General features: G+C 37.0%; 2 protein-coding genes across 2 annotated transcripts; one reads left to right on the top strand and one right to left on the bottom strand.

Annotated features, from left to right (window-relative positions):
* Positions 1-224: 224 nt before the first annotated feature.
* Positions 225-10,658, top strand: FAS2 (Transducin/WD40 repeat-like superfamily protein). Its single transcript, XM_077368386.1, has 12 exons — positions 225-513; positions 5,197-5,308; positions 6,330-6,356; positions 6,521-6,593; positions 6,680-6,783; positions 6,866-7,080; positions 7,172-7,274; positions 7,866-7,938; positions 8,847-8,935; positions 9,036-9,174; positions 9,346-9,446; positions 10,172-10,658. The coding sequence occupies exons 1-12, from the start codon at positions 400-402 to the stop codon at positions 10,378-10,380; spliced, it is 1,359 nt and encodes a 452-aa protein (XP_077224501.1). The 5' UTR covers positions 225-399; the 3' UTR covers positions 10,381-10,658.
* A 1,708-nt stretch (positions 10,659-12,366) lies between these two features.
* Positions 12,367-19,708, bottom strand: LOC143858294 (uncharacterized). Its single transcript, XM_077368944.1, has 5 exons — positions 19,272-19,708; positions 18,737-18,795; positions 18,490-18,662; positions 16,013-16,121; positions 12,367-12,840 (listed from the first exon to the last, which is right to left on the bottom strand). Exons 1-5 carry the CDS (start codon positions 19,537-19,539, stop codon positions 12,532-12,534), a joined length of 918 nt encoding a protein of 305 aa, XP_077225059.1. The 5' UTR covers positions 19,540-19,708; the 3' UTR covers positions 12,367-12,531.
* Between the last annotated feature and the right edge of the window lie 1,040 nt (positions 19,709-20,748).

Consider the following 20,748-nt stretch of genomic DNA (forward strand, 5'->3'; position numbering starts at 1 on the left):
AATATTTTCTCAGGATTTTTTTTTCCACCAGAAATGTTTTTCTTACAATGCAAACACAAACAGGGTTACAGGGCCACGTATGGTTTCAAAGGGAAAAAAAAAAAACCACAGAAAAATAATATCCGCACGAACATGTTCTGATAATGGGACGAGCTCATTTTGTTTTACATTCATTGGTTGGCTGCTGAGACTTTTTTGTGAATTTCAATAGCCTTTGACACTTGCTTGAATCATGTTAGTTCGTCCCATTATGAAAACATGGTCGCGCGAATATCAATCGCCATTGCGGACTAACCCTACATACGTGTGGTAACACCAATTTCCCGCCTTCCAAAACAGGGCGCCAAAATCCTCTTTTCTGCTCCATCATCTCCTTCCCGCAAAAACCCATTTCATAGAATGAAGGGAGGGACAGTTCAGATAAATTGGCACGACACCAAACCCGTTCTAACCCTAGATTTCCACTCTCTAACTGGATTTCTCGCAACTGGGGGTGCTGATAACGATATCAAGGTACAAATTTTTCTTTTTGATCTGATATGTTTCGGCTTCAAGAAACCCTAATTTCTATGTTCTTTTCTCTCTTTTCAATGATACCTTGTAAAAATCTTGCTTTTGCCCATAACCCAACTATGTATAACAAGTTATTGGTTAAAGCCTCTCTTCTAAAAGGCGGCCGCCTAGGCACTGGGTGCAGAAAAAACGCACCGCCCAGGCCTAGGCGCTGGGCTTTTAAAAAAGCGGTCTCACCGCCTGGGCGTTATTAGGCGGCCGCCCAAGCGATGAGGCGGCGCCTGGGCGGATTTGATGACTCAGATGAAGATAGAGTCTTGGTCTTGGAGGGAAATGACAATGATTGGTGAAACTGAAGAAGTGCTTGGATTTTAATTTTTTTTGTCATGGATTTGTGTTATTGTTAATACTTAAATTATTAAGTACTTTATGCTTAATTTCTTATTATGTTTTTGACTTTTTGTTATTATTTAATGTTTAGTGCTTATGCATAAAATTGTTTGGATCGTTATGTATTCAAGTATTTATATTTTATATAAAAAAATGAAAGATATTATGAAAATATATTAATATCTAAAAAAAAAATAGAAAACGCCTCAAAACGCCTGGGCGCTGGGAGGTCAGTTAGCCGCCCAGCGCTTTTTAGAACACTGCCTTCCAGCTGAATTTCTTCAGTGTTTTAAGAAAAATGGCTTGGATGGGTTTTGATAGTTTATCTATTAGAACTTAGAAAGTGGGGTTTGGAAAATGACTTGACGGGTTTTGATAGTTTATCTATTAGAACTTAGGAAGTGGGGTTTGATAAATGACTTGATGGGTTTTGATAGTTCATCTATTAGACTTAGGAAGTGGGGTTTGATAAATGACTTGATGGGTTTTGATAGTTCATCTATTAGAACTTAGGAAGTGGGGATTGAAAAATGACTTGATGGGTTTTGATAGTTTCTCTATTAGAACTTAGGAAGTGGGGTTTGAAAAATGACTTGATGGGTTTTGATAGTTTATCTATTAGAACTTAGAAAGTGGGGTTTGAAAAATGACTCGATGGGTTTTGATAGTTTATCTATTAGAGCTTAGAAAGTGGGGTTTGAAAAATGACTTGATGGGTTTTGATAGTTTATCTATTAGAACAAAAACCCGTTAAAGTAGGGATTTTCGGATGTTTGAGGGAGGCAAGTGAACTTTGTGTGGCACGACCGGGTATTCGTTTAATGTGGTCATAGCTCTAGAGATTCAAAGGAGTTTTAATTGACTTGGTATGCAAAATGAAGATTTAGACAAAAACACGGCCAAGGTAAAAGCAACACAACTCGGGTGAGTTGATGATTGACGCGGAGAGTTTTGTAACAGTGTAAGAGATAACTAGTGGATTTGAAGACATTATGGTTCAAAGCTGTGGTGACCTACTTTTTTTAACAAAATAGTCAAAATCTGGATACGTCTGTTTGCGAGTTAGACACTGTAGAACTTGATCCATATGCTTCAAAAATTGGTTTTAAATTGTAACTGGATTCAGTATAAATCATATAAAAAATTATAAAGAGAAACAATTAGGGTAACAGGACTTAGTAATAGGTTGAGTTGATAAGGCAGATGGCTGCACCATCTTCATGAATTACAAAGCAGTGTCAATGTCTGCTGGTGTAACCTTTGCAGCTAAGTAAGTCTTCTATATAGAAGACAGCTAAGAAGCATGGGTACTCTCCGGAGGTCCACGTACCCGTGTCGGGTGCGTATCGGGTGCGGGTGCTCTTGGGTACTCTTTGGGTGCGTACCGGGTACGCACCCGGGTTTGTGTACGTATCGGGTGCGCACCCGGTTCAAATTAAATCGAAAATTACAGATTTACAATATATGGGTTGTCCAAAAGGGGGGTTGAATATATTAAAATATCTATAGTATATATCCCATAATTAAAAACCTAACAACTTAGAAGTAATATTAGATTTTGGTGATGTTAATGTTATTTGATTGTTTTCCAATTAAATTGTTTGAATTCTTGAACAAAATTTTTTATTTTTTATTTTTATAAATATATAATAAAATATAAAAATATATTATATTAAGCGTACCCCCAACGTACCCGTATCCTATTTTTTTAAGAAATCACGTATCCATGTACCCGTATCGTGTCGTACCCGCACCCCATACCCGTATCTGTGCTTCATTGGAAGACAGACACCCTTTGTTTTGGCAAGGTTCTTCCTCCGTCGACATATCTGAAATCAAAATATGAAATAGAAGAAAAGTCTGGAGAAGAACAAAGATGAAGGCAAGTGTGAGATTCACTTAAAAGATAGGATTCCCAGATAGGATTCCCCTTTTGATGGAGAGTACTCTAGGAGGTAGTGAAATGTTAATTCCACACAGTTCCACCTGTAACTGTCTATGCAGCAGCATGGCATTCCCTATTTTGAACTCTGCACTTTATTAACCACTTTTCTAATTAGCTATTGAGACCAGCTTGGGAATTTTTCAGTGTTCTAAAAAGCGCTAGGCGGAGCTGGGCGGCTGACTGACCTCCCAACACCCAGGCCGCCCAGGCGTTTTTAGGCGTTTTTCATTTTTTTTTATAGATATTAATATATTTTCATAATATCTTGCATTTTTTTATATAAAATATAAATATTTGAATATATAACAATCCAAACCATTTTATGCATAAGCACTAAACATTAAATAATAACAAAAAGTTAAAAACACAATAAGAAATTAAGCATAAAGTACTTAATAATTTAAGTATTTAACAATACAACACAAATCCATGACCAAAAAAAGATTAAAATCCAAGCACTTCTTCAGTCTTCACCAATCATTGTCCTCTCCCTACAAGATCAAGACTCTATCTTCATCCGAGTCTTCAAACACAATCTCCTCATCCTCTGTCTCATCATCCAATTGAAAATTATCTTCATCAAGTTGTCTTACATTCCTGGGAATGGTACGAGAGGAAGATGAAGAACTACCATCAACTCTTCTACTCCTCTGTGGTTCTAAAGCATCATCTGCTTCTCCTGCCTCTCCAACCACTCTCCAAGTAAGTCCCGAACTGGGGTAGACTTCATCTTCTTCTTCTTCGTCACCACCATCCACTATCCATCCTTGAGCCTTACTAGCGTCATTCGCTAGTAACACATTTCCTCCTCGTTCTTCCCTCCTTTTCTTCTCATCGAAGAGCTTAGCATTGAATTGAACATAAACAAGATTGTTCAATCTTGAAGCATCTAGCCTATTCCTCTTCTTCGTATGAATCTAAAAAAAGAAAATGCAAGTAGTTTATTAGTAGCAAAATTTTTAATCTTTAAAATTTTCTTTAAACTATTTTTAACACTTACCCCCTCAAACGCCCAATAAATTTTCGCCTAATAACGCTCAGGCGGCGAGATCGCTTTTTTAAACGCCCAGAGCCTAGGCGGTGCGTTTTTTTTGCGCCCAACGCCTAGGCGGCCTCCAGGCCGCCTTTTAGAACACTGGAATTTTTCAACAGCCTTCAAATTTTATTTTTTTTGAAAAAGTGTAAAGCAAAGATTGGGACTGCCATTTTTGAAACGAGGGTGTGAGGATATCATTTCCCTTCCAGATTTATATTTATGTTATTTTTGTTTGTAGTTTGTACATTGTCATTTTCTCATTTAATTTTTATACTTTTTGTTTGTAACTAGGTATTTGTTGTTCTCTACTCTGTAGTAGCTTGTACATTGCCATTTTCTCATATAACTTTTATACTTTTTGTTTGTAACTAGATATTTGTAGTTCTCTTCTCTTTCGTGCTGTCTCTATTTTTTGACTTTAAAGTTGAAAACAATATATGTAAACATCTTTCCTTTTGTGTCAAAACCTTCAAGGTTGTGGGTTCAGTCTGGATATATCCAAAACCAGAAGGAGCTCTGAAATGAAGCATTTAATTCTGAGTTGTTGTTCTTGTGGATGTGACCTGCTGCTTATGGCTATGATTCTATGAGACAAAATTGTTATTAGATGTAATGTACTTGATTATTATTGGAATGTAGACTTATATTTGACATTCTTGGTGTTGCACCACACTTTTATCACTTCTGTTGTGTAGATGTCTTGTATTCTGGCATTATATAAGACCCTAATGGACTAATGTGCGTGATAAACACGCTGGTCAAGCTATGCGGTTAGCTTGCTGGGGGTGCTGGGGGTAGTGCGCCCCAGCCCAGGTGCGGGGCAGCGCCCCATTAGAAAATTTTAATTTTAATTCACTAAAGGGTATTTTGGTGAATTTCTACATGTAGTGGCGCTGATATATAAGCCACATGTTAGGGTTACGGGATCAAGTTTTTCTTTGTGTTTTCTTGGCCAAGAAGGAAAGAGTTTATAATCCTAGACCGAAATAGTGCAAATTCTTCCCCCGTGGACGTAGGTAGTGCCGAACCACATAAATCTTGTGTTTCTTGTGTGATTGTATTTCTTTGTATCGTTCTTTTGGTGCTTTTTGTTGCACATCACGATTGATCCTTGTCGAGAAGGTATTTCTTAGTTTTTCTACTATTTCTTTGCAATCTACTCGATACATTACTTGACAGAATCTTGAGTTGACTCGGACTTGAGTTCTCATTAGTCAGGGCCAAGTTTCATTTTTGTTAACCTTATTATTGCATTTACTACTTGAGGAGTTTGGTAAAACCATCTGTAAGTTAAGAAAATTCTATTTTACAGCTTTGGCTTATAAGTCCAGGTGAAGTGCAAAAGAATGCTCCAACAGCTTCCTATCAAAGTTGTCTTTCTTACCATGGCTCCGCTGTGAACATTTTGCGCTTCTCTCCTTCTGGTGAGTTCATGTTTATGTTCTTCAGAGCATTGTCTTTTTTAGTGAACTGAAGTGGTTAAAATATCATATATTAACATAGTTCAATAATTTAGGAAACTGTGTCAACAAATAGATTACGAATGCTAAATACTAGATCTATATCTTTGGCCAAGTACAATAGATAATGGTTAGGTGCACTATGACTAATTTAATGATATTTTAATTGTTCATTGGAATTTTGGAATTACTCTATTTGATTAAAGCATTTGTTTCCTTTTAAGAAACAGAAAAGGAGTTCAATGTGTCAATTTGTTCACGCCCAAAATGATATTTTAACTGAAGGTCACTAAATCTTTTAATGGGAGAGAAATACCGAGCAACAAAGGAGTTTATTTCTACCTATGCGATCATGCTTAGGGATTTTGCTAAAAATAATCTGGAAGCACTTGACACAGTCCATAGAAGACATTAGGGACTGTCAGAAAGGATAACTAATCATTAAAATAATAAAACGTATTATTAATCTCCCATTTACTGCATAGATCCATGGATCTGTTGTCAAATCCATGTAGATGCCTACCTACGTAGCTACTGAACTCATTAGCATACTCCTAAAGAAAAATCCCCAAAACTGGGGTATTATTGCATAGTCGGATTCATCGATCTGTGCTTCTATCCACATTTAGCTGTGTTCAATCCAAGGAAAATATGTTTCTCCTTTGATTTTGACCCCAAATTGGCAGAAATAAAGAAGAGTAATAGGAGATTAAGTTTTTACTCTTACGGTGCAAAGTTCCACATTCTGCCAATATCTAGCTTTTAACTTGGTATTTTTAGATGGCAACACACCTCTGAAGTCTGAATAGACTCGTTGGATTTTCTCTGGGTTGAATATCGAATTTAAACTTCAGATATTATCAAATTACCAGGATAAATAATGTTGGAATGCGATAAATATTAAATTTGCGTGACGGATTCTTATTTGTTTAAGCGTCTGTCTTGAACTGATACTGTTTCTAATTCTGCCTTTTAAATTATGCAGGTGACCAACTTGCATCTGGTGCAGATGGTACGGTACCATGTTATTTTGTCATTGGATTGGTGTTGGTTGTCCACCCACAATTTTGTCTTTCTTTTTGTAAACTTGCCATATCTATTACAAAGCATTGAGCTTGATATTTTTGCAGCCTATTAGTTAGACAAGGTCTTGCTAACAGGTTTCTTGAAAGGTAGGAGGTGAGCTACTTATATGGAAGTTGCACTCCACTGATGATGGCTATACTTGGAAAGTACTCAAGACATTATCGTAAGAATCCTTTGTGGGAAATTATTTCTAGTCTTTTGCTACATCCAAGTATAGTTGAATAACTCAAGTGGGATTTTTTGGGGCAGATTTCACCGCAAGGATGTTTTGGACCTGCAATGGTCTACTGATGGAGCATTTCTTGTTTCTGGATCTGTGGATAACTCATGTATCATATGGGATGTTAATAAAGGTTTATAGCACCACAAATGACCATAAAGTTTTCAATTTATATTTGTCATTTTTATAGCCTTAACTGTTATATCATACTTTAGGTTCAGTCCATCAGATTTTGGATGCTCATCTACATTACGTTCAAGGTGTTGCATGGGATCCACTGGGTCAATATGTGGCTTCTATCAGTTCAGATAGAACTTGCCGAATTTATGCTAATAAGCCTCAAGCGAGAATGAAAGGCCACGAGAAGATGTATTATGTTTGTCAGCATGTTCTCACAAAGGCAGAACAACAAAAGCTAGATGATTCTAAGGTTAGAAAAAGCTCTGGTTTCATATTTTTTGACTGTCAGAACTATGAGATGGACTTGATGTACACATTGTACCATTTGCATTTTCTTTCAGTCACTGTCAGCTAAAAACCATCTTTTTCATGATGAGACATTGCCATCCTTCTTTCGAAGATTGGCATGGTCCCCGGATGGATCATTTTTACTAGCTCCAGCAGGTATGGCCGGCGTATTAATCTTACTAAACATAGGCTACATCCATACTTCACTTCTTCATATTAGTATAATGCTCGAATATTAAATACTCCAGAAGTTTTATAAGTTATCTTATTACCTTCCTGGTATAAGGTCTATTGGTAACTACTAGTTGATGTTCTTCATTGGCTGCTTGCCCGTGTTGATCCTAATACATGTTTTTGGTTTTGTTTTTCCTATTTTGATATTAGCATACCAATCTATAAATGCATAGATATTCGATCAATCGTATTTGCTGAAAGTGGATGGCTGCAAAGGCCATAATTTAGTACATGTTTCGATTGGACAATTATGTTCTTCAGTTGAAAGATGTAGCAGCTCAATTAACAATTTTGCTTTTTGAAAAAAAATCTAAAATGGTACAATTGTAGATTGTAGTCCACGACTAAAGATTACACCCTGATCTAGCCACTTGATCTGAATGAAATCTTAATGATTCCTAAGAAACGTTATTTCTGCTCTCTAAGTCTGCTTGCATGAGCATTTGCAAAGTCATTATGCTTATTAATATTAACATTGTATATTTCTTATTAATGGTGTTTTAACTGTTTCAGGTATGTACAAGGATTCACCTGCTTCAGACATAATTAATACAGCATATGTATTTTCACGGAAAGATCTTTCGAGGCAAGTTATCTACCTAATATGTTTTCTTTACTGACGAACTTTCTCCATTTTTTGTTACGCCCAAGGAAATATTGATAAATATCATGATTGCTAATAAGATTCTTGTTCAATCAACCACTGAAAGTTAGCCTGCTGTCGATGAGGTATGAACATGGATTTAAATTTCGGTTTCAGTTTCTGACCAAAATTGAAATTTCGGCCGAAATCCGGTAATAAAAAAAGTATTATTTTATTCTTTCCGAAATTTCGGCCAAAATTTCCGAATAATAATATAGTTTAAAAAATAATTCAATTTCTCCAAATTTTGGCTGAAATTTGGGAAATCTGAAATTTCGGATTTCATGAAATTTCGGTTTCAGTCGCAACCGAAATCCGAAATTTCAGACCGAAGTTTAAAACCATGGGTATAAATAGTCTGCAGGTGTAAACAGAGATGTTCATCATGCAGTCTTCCATGTGAAAGGACTGGTACATGACTGATTTGAAAAGTGAATCTCTGTTTGTGTAAAACATTAGAGGTGTACTTTTAGTCTGCTATGTTATTTATCTTTTTATAAAAGTTAAACTATCTAACTTTAGTTCTATACGTTAGTTTTCTTGTCAGCTCATTATATGATTATTTACCATACCGATTACTGTCTGCTATCTTCTGATTATGTGATAGATTAGACAATCTGAAATTATTTACAATCAGATGTTTGCTTATCCCTTAGTCTAGTTGAGGTATGTAAAAATATGATTCTGAGGGAGAATCAATAACATATTATATTAATTGCTTCACTTAGAACAGAATTGTTTCTTTCTGGCATCCGACCACGCCCTCGTATTTATTTGTACTTTTAGTCAGCAAAAAGCTTGTCATTTGATCATTTACAAAATTTTCAGTCTTTAAAGCCTCCATTTTGCAGGCCTGCCTTGCAACTCCCTGGTGCCAGCAAACCCATTGTGGCAATACGCTTCTGTCCTCTTGTTTTCAGCCTTCGAGGATCTAACTCAGGTAGTTCAGTGCTTTCTCAACATATTGCTCTGAATTCCGAGCAATTCCAATAGTTTTAAAGAGGGATTTGAGTTTTTTTTTTTGTTTTGATTAATAACAGCTGGTTTCTTCAAGCTTCCATATCGAATTATTTTTGCGGTTGCCACCTTGAACTCTCTATATATCTATGATACCGAGAGTGTTCCTCCTATAGCGATCTTGGCTGGTCTTCACTATGCCACCATAACAGACATTGCATGGTAAAGTTCTCACCATGCGAAATGCATCTTTTTGGTCCATTTTATCTGTTTCTTTTGATCTAAGTGATCTATTTTGTCTATTTTGATTGGTTACCCATATGCTTTATGCTTCCTCAAGCCTATATCTTAACGTGTGTCTCACTTCTAAATATATTATTCCGTTGTTGCAAGGTCATCTAATGCTGAACACCTCGCATTGTCCTCTCAAGATGGGTATTGCACCCTTCTCGAATTTGAAAATGATGAACTGGGATCACCCGTTTCGATGTCAGGTTTGTTTCTTTTACTCGTATACATTTAACTTTTTTTTTTGAATGGTACATTTAACTTATTATAGTATTATTGTATTTCTTTGGTCAAAATGTGATGACTCTCTCTCTCTCTCTCTCTCTCTCTCTCACACACACACACACACACACACACACACACACACACACACACACAGCAACAACAACAATTGTCTAACACAAAATGTTGGATCATAAAATGACAAACATATCCTACCGCAGTACAGCACATGGTAGGCTCACCTTTATCGATCTTTCCTTGCTGTGGTGGCACTTATACCTTATGCCAAGATCTCTTTCATGTCTGATTAAAAGCTTGCCAGTGGATAGCGAATGGAAGTCAACGATCTACATTCAACTTCCAAAATATCATATTGATCATACGATACGAGTTTCCAATTAGGGTTTTCTTTGCCCATGGCTAATTTATGCTGATGGTCCCGAAACTTGTTGATCTAGTATGATCCTTTCTTTATATATGTATGAAAGTTAGATGCAAGTCCCAGCCCATGATCCGATGAGTGCATATATATTGATCCTGACCTTAATCAATGAGCATCACATTTAATAGAGAAATAATTTTATGTAAACAATCTCTACTTCCTAATTGGTGAACAAGTCTATACACCTATATTAAATTTAACCATATCTGTCTAGTATAAGATTCCTATGTTTTAGAATTCTTACAACTGTTCTTCATTCTGCTGTAGAAACAAAGAAAATCCCAGAAGAAAACACAAGTACCAAGTCTCCGAAACCCGAGGATGTGGTGTGCATGGAGATTGACAGAGTCGAGGCTACCGTTAACAAAACAGATCTAAGCACAGATCAAGCGAAACAACCAATTCCTAACCCTGTGAGGACTTCAAACACAGATAAGCCTGCCAAGAAGCGCATCACACCGATAGCCATCGACTAATTGTAATCCTTTCCATTTTGTGTCCCCTACTGTTCTAATTTGCTAATGTTCAGAGTAATCTATATTTAAATTTAATCCACAAGAAGTTGAAGGTCTCTTTTTTTTTTGTGTGTAATGTATTGTGTATACTGATTTAATTGGGTGTAGAGAGTAAAGATCAATGTGCCAAAGCTAATCTAGTCACAGCATATGCAAATACGTACTAAGGGCCTTTTTGGATTGCAAGAAATACATTTTCTGATGGATAACATTTTCTTGGCAAATTATTTTTCTTGCCATGATTTAGAGAGAAATGGTATAATAATGTTTAATTTAAAGGGATATGAACATAAGTTGAAGCTCCCTCAAAATAAAAATTGAATAGGGTTGGTTCAAGTTATCTTTTTTTGTGTATAAAAAGTAGGAAATTTTAGAAGGGCAGTGGTAAATTCACTCCCTAAAAAGATGAATTCACTCCTTTGCCGGTAGTGGCTTCACAACCGGTACAACACGGTAACATCATCTCTCTCTCTCTACCCAAGAATTTAATCCAGTAATAACATGTAAGAATAGGAATCCACAACAGATGTGTGTGTGTGTGTGAGTGAGAGAGAGAGAGAGAGAGGACATATTTTCCTCAGCAGATCTGATTTTGGATAAAAAATCTTAGTCTGGCTAACTGAAATCACTCCCCTCACATCGGCTTTAACTTACTCTAATTTTTAGGGTTTAAAACTCAGGGGCCGTTCGGATTTTAGAATTCGGGATTTCTTCAAAATTGTAGCTAAGAGACGAGAAGAAGCGGATCAGCTGTCGTTTTAGACTTCTCGCTCTTCTTTCCGACAGCAAGAGAGTAGCAGTTCCTCCCATTTTTTCAGGTTTTAGAAATCTCAGGATGCAGGAGAGATTTCTAAAATATGAATTTCTCACTTAAAATCCAAGAAACACAGTCAGGACAGCATACAACAGCTTGATCATGAACCCTCTTTTACACTGTTTTCAAACTAAAAACCTGGATTCTAAGATCCGCGTATCCAGTCGTTCGGATATCTAGATTTTAGAATCCAAGATTTCTTCAAAATTGTAGCTAAGAGACAAGAGAATAAGCGGACCAGCGGTTGTTTTTTACTTGTTTTTGACCTCTCGCTCTTCTTTCCATCAGCAAGAGAGTAGCAGATCCTCCCATATTTTCAGGTTTTAGAAATATCAGGATGCAGGAGAGATTTTTAAAACCTAAACTTCACTTTAAATCCAAGAAACGCTGTCTGGACAGCATACAACAGCTTGATCATGAACCCTCTTTTACACTGTTTTCAAACTAAAAACCTAAATTCTAAAATCCACATATCCAAACGGCCACTTAACAGCTGCATTTAAAAAACACAGTATTTTTTACCCTCAGATTGGCAGTAATGGCTTTATATAATGAGAACCTGGCCATCCTTTTCTTTTGAACAAAATGATATAGTATGTTACAAGAAGAAAAAATACAAAGCAAACAAGATCCCTCACAAAGAGCATGCAGAAATTACAAGGCACTTTCATGTAGAACAAACATATGACTGCTGCTCGGATGCCCAAATTATGTAGAAAATATCCAAATTATAATGCAACTTATGACAGAAATAAAATCCAAGAGTCGATGTGTAGCTTTTGATTATTCTTGTAAACAATATACCTCAAATCTGGAATAAATAAAAGAAAGCTTATTGCAGAAAATCACAATAACTAATCCTTCAATGGATAACAAATCAAAATGACAAAAATCTGTTGCAGAAATAGATTTAATCCAGGATTGACTAACACCATATATCAAAACCCATGAAAATCCTAAAGAAAATTGCCACAGAAATCTTCAAAAATTACTGATGATCTTGTGTTTAATCTCAATACCGTTAAGACGAGTATAACTAACAGCTCTTTCCTTCTCCACAATTTTTTTTCTTCATCCAGAAAAAGACATAAAACGATCCCAAGAATCAATTCATTATGTAATGCACAGAGAAATACATTAATCACAAGAAATTTTGTTAATAAAATAGGAATATACGTATTTTTCTGCAACTATCGACTTTAAAGTTTAAACTGTTCTTTTCAATTTCCTATAATGATTAGGCTGTGCTGGTAAAGAACCCTATCAAATTTTCGATACAAACGAAGCGAAAGAATAAATCAGAAAGTAGAATACAATCGAACTAGACGCAAGGAATCAAAGGGAATCTGCAACCGCCACTCTCTTTGCTTTTTGCTTAGTGGTCTCCCTTTTCCTGCTTGTTCTCTGTTTATCTTAACATCTGCTAAGCTCCAAACGCAATGGCTTGATTCCAAATCAAACGAAACAAGCCTGAAAACACCATCCCTTTCTTGGCATGAGCCTGTCTCAGTCACTTCACTGGCATACTTTACATACATCGGCAAGTCCTTGAACCGGTCCAAATCTTGTGGAATTCTAACAATCCTTTCGACACCAGGAGAAGACACCTGAAAAACAGCACTACTATTCAAAGCATGAACAATTCATACAAGTACATTGCCAGGAGTTTATTATAATGAGGAATGATAGAGGCAAGGGCCCTCTTTATGCAAGGGCTGGAGAAGGGCCCTTGAATAGATCCGCGTCATTTTAAAAGTCAGTTGAAAAATTGAATTCAGTTACACTTGATGACGTGGATCTATTCAAGGGAACATCTCCGGCCCTTGCATAAAGATGGCCCTTGCATCTATCATAAAATAATTCATGTGCTCTTACAATCGGGATCAGGGGAATTATGAGGAATTTCTGACTGATTCATGTGTAACAATAATAATAGTAGACAAGCTGGTAGTGTGTGTACTGCATACAACCCACATGCAAATGAAATGTGAGAAAGAGGCTAGAAATTCTTCTATTCCTCCTACTTTGTTTATGAAAATCCTGACTCGTTTAGGAAGTTTCGAACAGAAGTATAGCAAACATTTTATAGTAGTATCAAGAAGTTACAGAAATTTTCTTTTTTCTATTACTTCATTTTAAAAAAAACTAAGACTTCTGGAAAGGAAAATTGTGTGCAGCTATGATCGAGTGGACGAAGTAAATGTTGAGCTACTTAAATGAGCTCTTTTGCTTTCATGGAGTTTTGCATGAGTTGCCATTAAGAGGTGGTAGTGGTACCAAGTGATGCAGCTCTAACTTAAAACAACATATGAAGTCATCAAAGTTTGAATCTATAGGCACCTTTTGAGGTATGGAACATCTAAAGGAATTAGTTCATACTCCGTTCTTTACCTTTTATTCAAGGGAAATGATAAATGCGCCCCTTTTCATTACTTGGGACACCCAGCTGCAGTGTACGATGCCAATCAGGTTCATGCATTCCTTCTCATGTGATATACATCAGCCACTTTGCAGTCATAGATACAGTGCAGCTGGGTGTCCCAAGTAATGGAAAGGGGCCCATTTATCATTTTCCTTTATTCAATTACTCTTTTTATGACCATAATTAAAAAAAAAATACTCTTTTTATGGTCTGTCACGAGCCGGGTACCACAGCCATTTTAGCCATCCCATTTACTTCAACATTATGTAGTCAGCATTTTAAATCATAATTGTATTCATTATCTAATCTTAAATGATGTGCACGATTTTACCCTAATCATCTTTCTGTGTCCCGCATTATTTGTAATTTACAGAAGTTATACTCTTTACAAACTAATTTTCAAAAAAAAGAAGAAGTTATACTCTCAACCCATCTGTATTTTTTTTTTTTGCTTTTATTTACCAAAAGATCAGCTAACCTATCATTATCCATTTTCTTTCCCAGAATTGAGGCTCATTTATTGGCTTTATGAACAGAAAAATTAAGGTTTTCTTCTCCAGCTGCAGTGTTCCAGCAGCTGTTCTGTTTTCCTTCGGGATTTGAATGTTCCAATGTTACGCTAATTTCGGTTTTCAGTTTTGGAAATGAAGCAACAAATTTTGAATAAAAAATAAAAAAATGGAAAATATTTAGACTAAAAATGGTGTCATAGAGCTAAAACTTAGCGATCAAACTCGAGCTTAAAAAGTTCCCTTATTTATAATCAGTGTTGCATGGATTCGGCGTGTCGGGATCCGACACGGATTCAAGGTGTCAGATTCGGCAAACCCCCAAAAGTAGGATTCGGATTCAGTAATTTTTAAATAAAATAAAATTTTCAAATATATATATATATATATATATATATATATGTATGGGAAAAGTGATGCTACTCGGCTGAGTAGATAAGCTTATCTACTCGGTCGGATTAAATAGAGTGGGGGCCCCACATTGTTTGGGTGATCCAAACCATTCATTTGAAAGCCCCTTACCTAGATAGGGTGTCCACAAAAAATCAGATCCATAGGATCATCCTAACCCATCCAACAGCGAAGGGAAAATGGGAAAAAATGGACAGACACAGTTTGTCCACAAATCTGCCCATTTTTCCCTCCACTGTTGGGTGGGTTAGGATCATCCTAAGGGTTTGATTTTTTGTGGACACCCTATCTAGGTAAGGGGCTTTCAAATGAATGGTTTGGATCACCCAAACAATGTAGGGCCCCACTGTATTTAACCCGACCGAGTAGATAAGCTTAGGTACAAGACCGAGTAGCAACACTTTTCTAATATATATATATATATATATATATATATATATTCATGAAAATTTTGAGGGTAGAGGTTGAGGTGAGTCTTTGTATTAAGAGAATTGAAGGAGGAAGAGGGTCGAGGCGCTAGGGTTTTTATTAAAGGAGTACGGGTTGTGCTTTCATATAAAAAAAAGTTAAGAAGAAAATACGATTAAAGGAAAAATACACAGGATTCGCATTTCAAAAGAGACAATGATGTATTGGATTCGCCTGAAAAAACAGGATTCATGTGAGACACGGCTACGACAAGAATCCGGGTGTGTCCCAAGTGAATCCATGTCCGATTCGGATGCGGAGACGTGTCGACACGGATTCGGCATAGGGGGCAAAGAATCCATGCAACATAGTTTATAATCATATGTTGCATGTCTCTGTGGAGCTGTTTAGCATTTGTCGAGCAACTTTTGTGTACTTGGCCAGTATCATCAAAGACTCAATATATTGAAGCAAGAAATCTTACTCTTAGAACCAATTTAAGTATTTCAATTTAGGAACAAAACAAACAAAAGATGTTTTGGACTACATCAACAAATAATTGGAACAAGCATCCCTGTTGCAACTAACTCATCCCACATCAATCAGTTCAAAGGAATGGAGAGAGATGGGGTTGAAAATCACCAAGTCTGTTCCTACTGCAAAAATGCTGGTCATAACGTTGACACATGCTAGAACATACAATAAAAAAATAGATGATAGGGCTAATAATACTAATACTCCACGAGAATTATCTAATAATGGTTCCGTTTTCATCAGTCTTACAATTGCTTACTGTAAACGAACTCAATAAATGGGTGATAAAGTGCTCCTTAAACCTGCACTAATGATGTGGGTATTTCATATTCTTTGCACCCGTGACAGTTTTTTTTTTTTTTTTGCAAGGCCCAAATAAGTCGTGGAAGTTGACAGTGCAGAGAACATAGCTGTGGCACTACTGACAATAACTAAACAGTGAGTCAATCCAGTTTCATAAATGATAAATATAAAATATAAAATCTAGTGACTCACCTCCAACAATATGTTATCTGGTATAGCTCCACGACTTTCGGCTTCATCCAGATGTGATCGATAGGCAGAGGAGAAAACTTCAATATCCGTCATACTGGGGGATCCATACCTAGAACATGTCCTTGTCAATTATAAACAGTTCTAGAACGTGAAGCAAGCAAAAACTGTTAAATGGTTAAAGAGAAACAAGCAAAAAATATTTGCAAAGGAGCAGAATGAATGAAAACATTTACAACCTGTAGATGGTTTCCCCAGAACTACAGTTCAGGTTTATGCCATTTGAAAAAAAAAACACCACATAACTAAATATGATCAAAGTTAGGTTTGCAATGAAACAATTATCTGAAAATAAGAGGCAGATGCATGAATGAACTTCCAAGTATCGAAATTGCTTTCTAAAAGAAATCTTACAACAGATTACAAGTAGATTGGATGAAACACACAAAATTGAATAAGTAATAACAAAATAACAAACTTTGAAAAGAGGCTAGGGCAATCATAATGTAGAGATCCAAATGGGAAGAGTAGACTTGGGAAGGCTCCTTTAAATTTGTGAACTCCAAAACTGATCATGAGATGGAATGCCCTCGTCATGGACTTCATGATGTACCTCCAAGCAGTGATCCCCTACGGTGAAAGAGATCCACCATCGCCCACTCACGAATTCCAACCCCAAACTTCTCCATTATCACTGCTCACCACAGCAATTCCTCTCCTCCCTAAATCACCAAATTTGTTTATTGAGCAGCGCAGGGTTCATCTCTCTGAGAACCCACTCCTCAGCTCAACAAACAAGCTTCAAGCCCACCAAGTGATGTTTCTTGCTCTCTTCCTTATCATTCCAAACAAACTTCTTCCTACCTCGGACCAAACTATAAGAGGACCAACTCTAGTAGTAGTGTAGAGGCACAACTGTGATAAAGCCTTAATAGCCTTAGTTGTAATTTCCATGCTTAGTAGGTCTTAACTGTAATAAGGCAAACTTGTAATAAGAATGTACTAGTAGAGGGTCATTTAGTGAGTTAGTTTGAAAAAAGAGAGAGAAAAGTGGGCTCTTCGTCCATTTTAAATAGTAGAGTAGTTCTTTGTTTTGGGACTTTTGCTGAATTTTAAGTTAGTGTTTAGAACTCCAGCTTGGAGAAGAGGCTGCTTATTGTGGCTGCAAGCAAAGGGATCTTTGAGTGATGTTACAAGGGAAATCCTGGAATTTGAAGGCCTTCCTCCTCTTCTTCCTTTCAGTTTTGAGGTTTAGCTAAGTACGCCCATTCCAGTTTACCTATACATATTGAATGAAATTTCAGTTCCTATCCATGTGTTTTTGTTCTTGATCATTTTCTTTCTGATTTTCATCAATTCTCAGCCAAATTTTCGCATTTTATTGCTTACTATCTATTTTGGACAGCAACTTTCTGTTTTGCACAGTTTTCTTCTTAAATTTCTTCATTCCTTGTTAAATTTCTGCAGTCCTTTGTGGTTCTTGGTTGAATCTTGGATAAATATGAAAGCTATTAGTAGATCTACCAAAAATCAACATCACCAGTCTATCAATCACATTGATCAGACATCAAAAGTGGGATATGTAGTACAATGGAAATTTGAACATTGCATTGATAAGCATAACCCTCCCTAAGAAAAAAGAAGCACTTCTTCCATTGAGAGAGCTACTCCTCTACCCTCCCAATCACCGAGTCCAAGAGGCAGTTTGGGTGGGGTTGGAGGGGGACACGAATTAGTCAACCCAATAGCCAAGCAAATCTATTAACCCCACTCTCAGCCACACCCCCATGACAGGATTTGGAGAAGTTGATTCGCAAGCCATAAATGGCTTCATAGCATCTGAAGACCGGCTTCCTCTCCTTATCATTTGTAGCTCTAATGAATAGAAGGGTGTCACCCGCATAATGCAGATGAGAAATCTCCACGTCTACTAATCTGGCTCTAAAACCCTTGATGAGACTATCCATATGTGCTTTTTCCATCATGCGGCTCTGACTCTGTGATCATGAACAGGAAAGAAGACAAAGGGTGCCCTTGACCAAGACCCCTAGAGCTTTTGAAAGAGCCTTTGGGAGTCTCGTTAAAGACGGAAAACCAAGCAGACAAAAAACAACCATGCATCCACTTTCTCCATATATTCACAAAACTAATGCAGCCCATCATACTATGCTACCTGGATAGTGGTGTGCTTATCCTTTAGTACGTTGTCACATGAGTTGTACAAACCAAGAAAAAATCTAAACAAAAAAATGGGTGGAAATATAATAGATGATGGTGAAGCTAAAAATATAGCATGGTCATGCCATTCAATGTGCATTTTTTGAAGATCACTTAGCATAGACATATCAGTTAGAAGTTCAAGGATAGTAGAAAGAACAAGCTGGTTCCAAATATATGAAGGTGAAGGTAGAGAACTACTGATTCAAATGGACTCAACCTTTTGCGTGCATGCCTACTTAAATTAAACTTAGATTACATACTTATTAGAAAGCTTCTCAATGCGCACTTGAATCGTGAAACTTGTAGTCTTGAAAGCATATATTTTCAAGTCACCATCAAATGACATAGAGACCTTTTCTGCTATAGACAATGCTTCTCTGTCCCACCATGTCCCAGCAAGCATAATTCCGCCTCCTCCGCCTCCATCTCCAAACTATAAAAATAATTGCTATCAAGAAGTGGTACCCTTTAATTACTGAACAATCAAATATACAGAAGATAACTTACATAGAGTTCTGTGTCCTCCAAGTCATCCTCAACATAATCATCACCTTCAACAAATGTCCCTATGCCATTCAAGAAATTCACTCAAACACCTAAGTTTAGACCTTGACACCATATTTTTTATATCAAGGCACAATCATTTTGCTAACAAGGAAGACATGTCTACTATTATCTTAGTAATTATCTATTTTTATCATTTGGTTATTTTCTATAGGATTCATTTCATAGAAGAGTGGTAAAGTTTACGGCCAGCTGCCAACCTGACGCCAACCCTCCTCCTTTATCCTGGTTTGGGACAGGCTGTGAAAAACACATGCGGAGTTCTAATACAAAAAGAAGTTGTAACTTTCCATTGAAAAACATGAATGAAAATTCGTCTACTTCTTCCCCTATTCTTCTCTTCTATTGAAAAATATAATAGATGATGGTGAAGCTAAAAATGGGTGGCATTCATATATCTATTATTAGGAACAACCATCAAGGGAGACACTACCAAACTTTTAAAAAAAAAATGGAACTTAGGGAGGTAGGAACTTACCATCTTCAAGCTCCTCCTCCTCCTCCTCCTCTTCTTCTTCTTCTTCTTCTTCTTCTTTAGTGGTGGTTTGTTTGAGAAGTGGTTCGAATTGTGAAGTTTTCTTTCTAGAGTACCTCATGTGAGAGCTCTTTGGAGAATATTGAAATGGGCGGGGGCAAAATGGGAAGGAAAAAGTATATGTAGAAAAAAGAGAGCTGTAAAAGAATGAGGGACTGGACACAGGAGAAACCCTCAGGCCACCCAAATTCGTAGCTGTACCCATTTCCATCTATGGGGAAGATTTTCCTTCTTTTCTTTTCTTTGTTCCTGTTTGCGTGTGGTATGTGGTAACTGCTAGGAGATATAGAACATGTGAGGGGCTGGGTAAATAAATTTTGGGGCACAACCTAGGTAAGACTGTGGCCCCACGAATGAACGGTTTGGATCATCATATGAAATGGGCTGTACAGTACTTTGTGAAAAATACGTTCACTATATAAAAGGAGACATTATATGATGAAGGGCCGTATAAACAAACACATACCCATCATCCCATCCTTGATATTTGATCCAATAGTTGGGTCAAATATCAAGGGTGGTACTTCTATCGAGCCACACCCTTGTAACATGTATGGGTGTGGCTCTTTAGCTTAAAGTCATAGGCATGCTCCCCATTGATGCAAGTTCGAATCCCCTGGGCTTACCCGGCGCGTGCTTTATGGGTGATTGCACGCATCCACAAGGAATAGACCCACGCCAAAATTGGTGGGGATACCTATGTCATCGGAAAAAAAAAAGGTGGGTGCGTAGGGTGGGTGGGTGGGTGGGGGGGGGGGGGGGGGTTACTACCCTTGATATTTGGTCCAACTGTCGGATCAAATATCAAGGATGGGATGATGAGTACATGTTTATACCGCCCTTCATCATATAATTTCTCATATAAAATTTCTGCTAAACAGAAGGATACATAGGGCGTGAGGGCATTTCATTCTAGCTGGAAGATTCGGGTAGAAACGGATTGATGAGAATATGGCTGAGTGAACAAAAAATAGAAATAATAGAAACATGCTTTGCGGGCCATGTTCCTGGACAAGATTTTCGAGATTTTATCGCTTTCTCACCTTCTCACCTACAAAATCAGTGAAAACCCAATCTATGATGGTTGCCCAACACGCCCTTACTTTCTTCCGATTTTTTGTTAGAATGGAAAGAGTGTGTCCAAGGAGGGAGAGAGGGGTGACCCTGAAATTTGCGATTGTTTATGTAACTCGATTTAGTTAACATTTTTTTAGTAAAGTCCCTATGTTGTAGCCTTTTTTTGGTAAGCCCGTGAAATTCTAGGTAGCAACCCCAGAGGGGAGTGAATTGGATTTCTTAAAAACTTTTTGTTAATTTTTGAAATCAATTAAAGTTGAACCCGTTTGGATACCTCATATTTTGTATTTGGATTTGGAATTGAGTTTTGAATGTAAAATGAATAGATCCGGCAACTCATGTT

The sequence above is a fragment of the Tasmannia lanceolata genome, unplaced genomic scaffold (genome assembly GCF_043159265.1).
Source record: "Tasmannia lanceolata isolate RefF3 unplaced genomic scaffold, GAP_Taslan_0.1 ptg000025l, whole genome shotgun sequence".
NCBI lineage: Eukaryota > Viridiplantae > Streptophyta > Magnoliopsida > Canellales > Winteraceae > Tasmannia > Tasmannia lanceolata.

Excerpts from the sequence above, each read along its gene's own strand:
- FAS2 (XM_077368386.1), top strand. The coding sequence starts at position 400 with ATGAAGGGAGGGACAGTTCAGATAAATTGGCACGACACCAAACCCGTT. Across the intron at positions 514-5,196 it reads GTGCTGATAACGATATCAAG|CTTTGGCTTATAAGTCCAGG; the intron begins GTACAAATTTTT and ends TCTATTTTACAG. Across the intron at positions 7,081-7,171 it reads AAAAGCTAGATGATTCTAAG|TCACTGTCAGCTAAAAACCA; the intron begins GTTAGAAAAAGC and ends ATTTTCTTTCAG.
- LOC143858294 (XM_077368944.1), bottom strand. The coding sequence starts at position 19,539 with ATGGAAATGGGTACAGCTACGAATTTGGGTGGCCTGAGGGTTTCTCCT. Across the intron at positions 18,796-19,271 it reads GGAGGAGGAGCTTGAAGATG|GGACATTTGTTGAAGGTGAT; the intron begins GTAAGTTCCTAC and ends TGAATGGCATAG. Across the intron at positions 18,663-18,736 it reads TGGAGGACACAGAACTCTAT|TTTGGAGATGGAGGCGGAGG; the intron begins GTAAGTTATCTT and ends TTATTTTTATAG.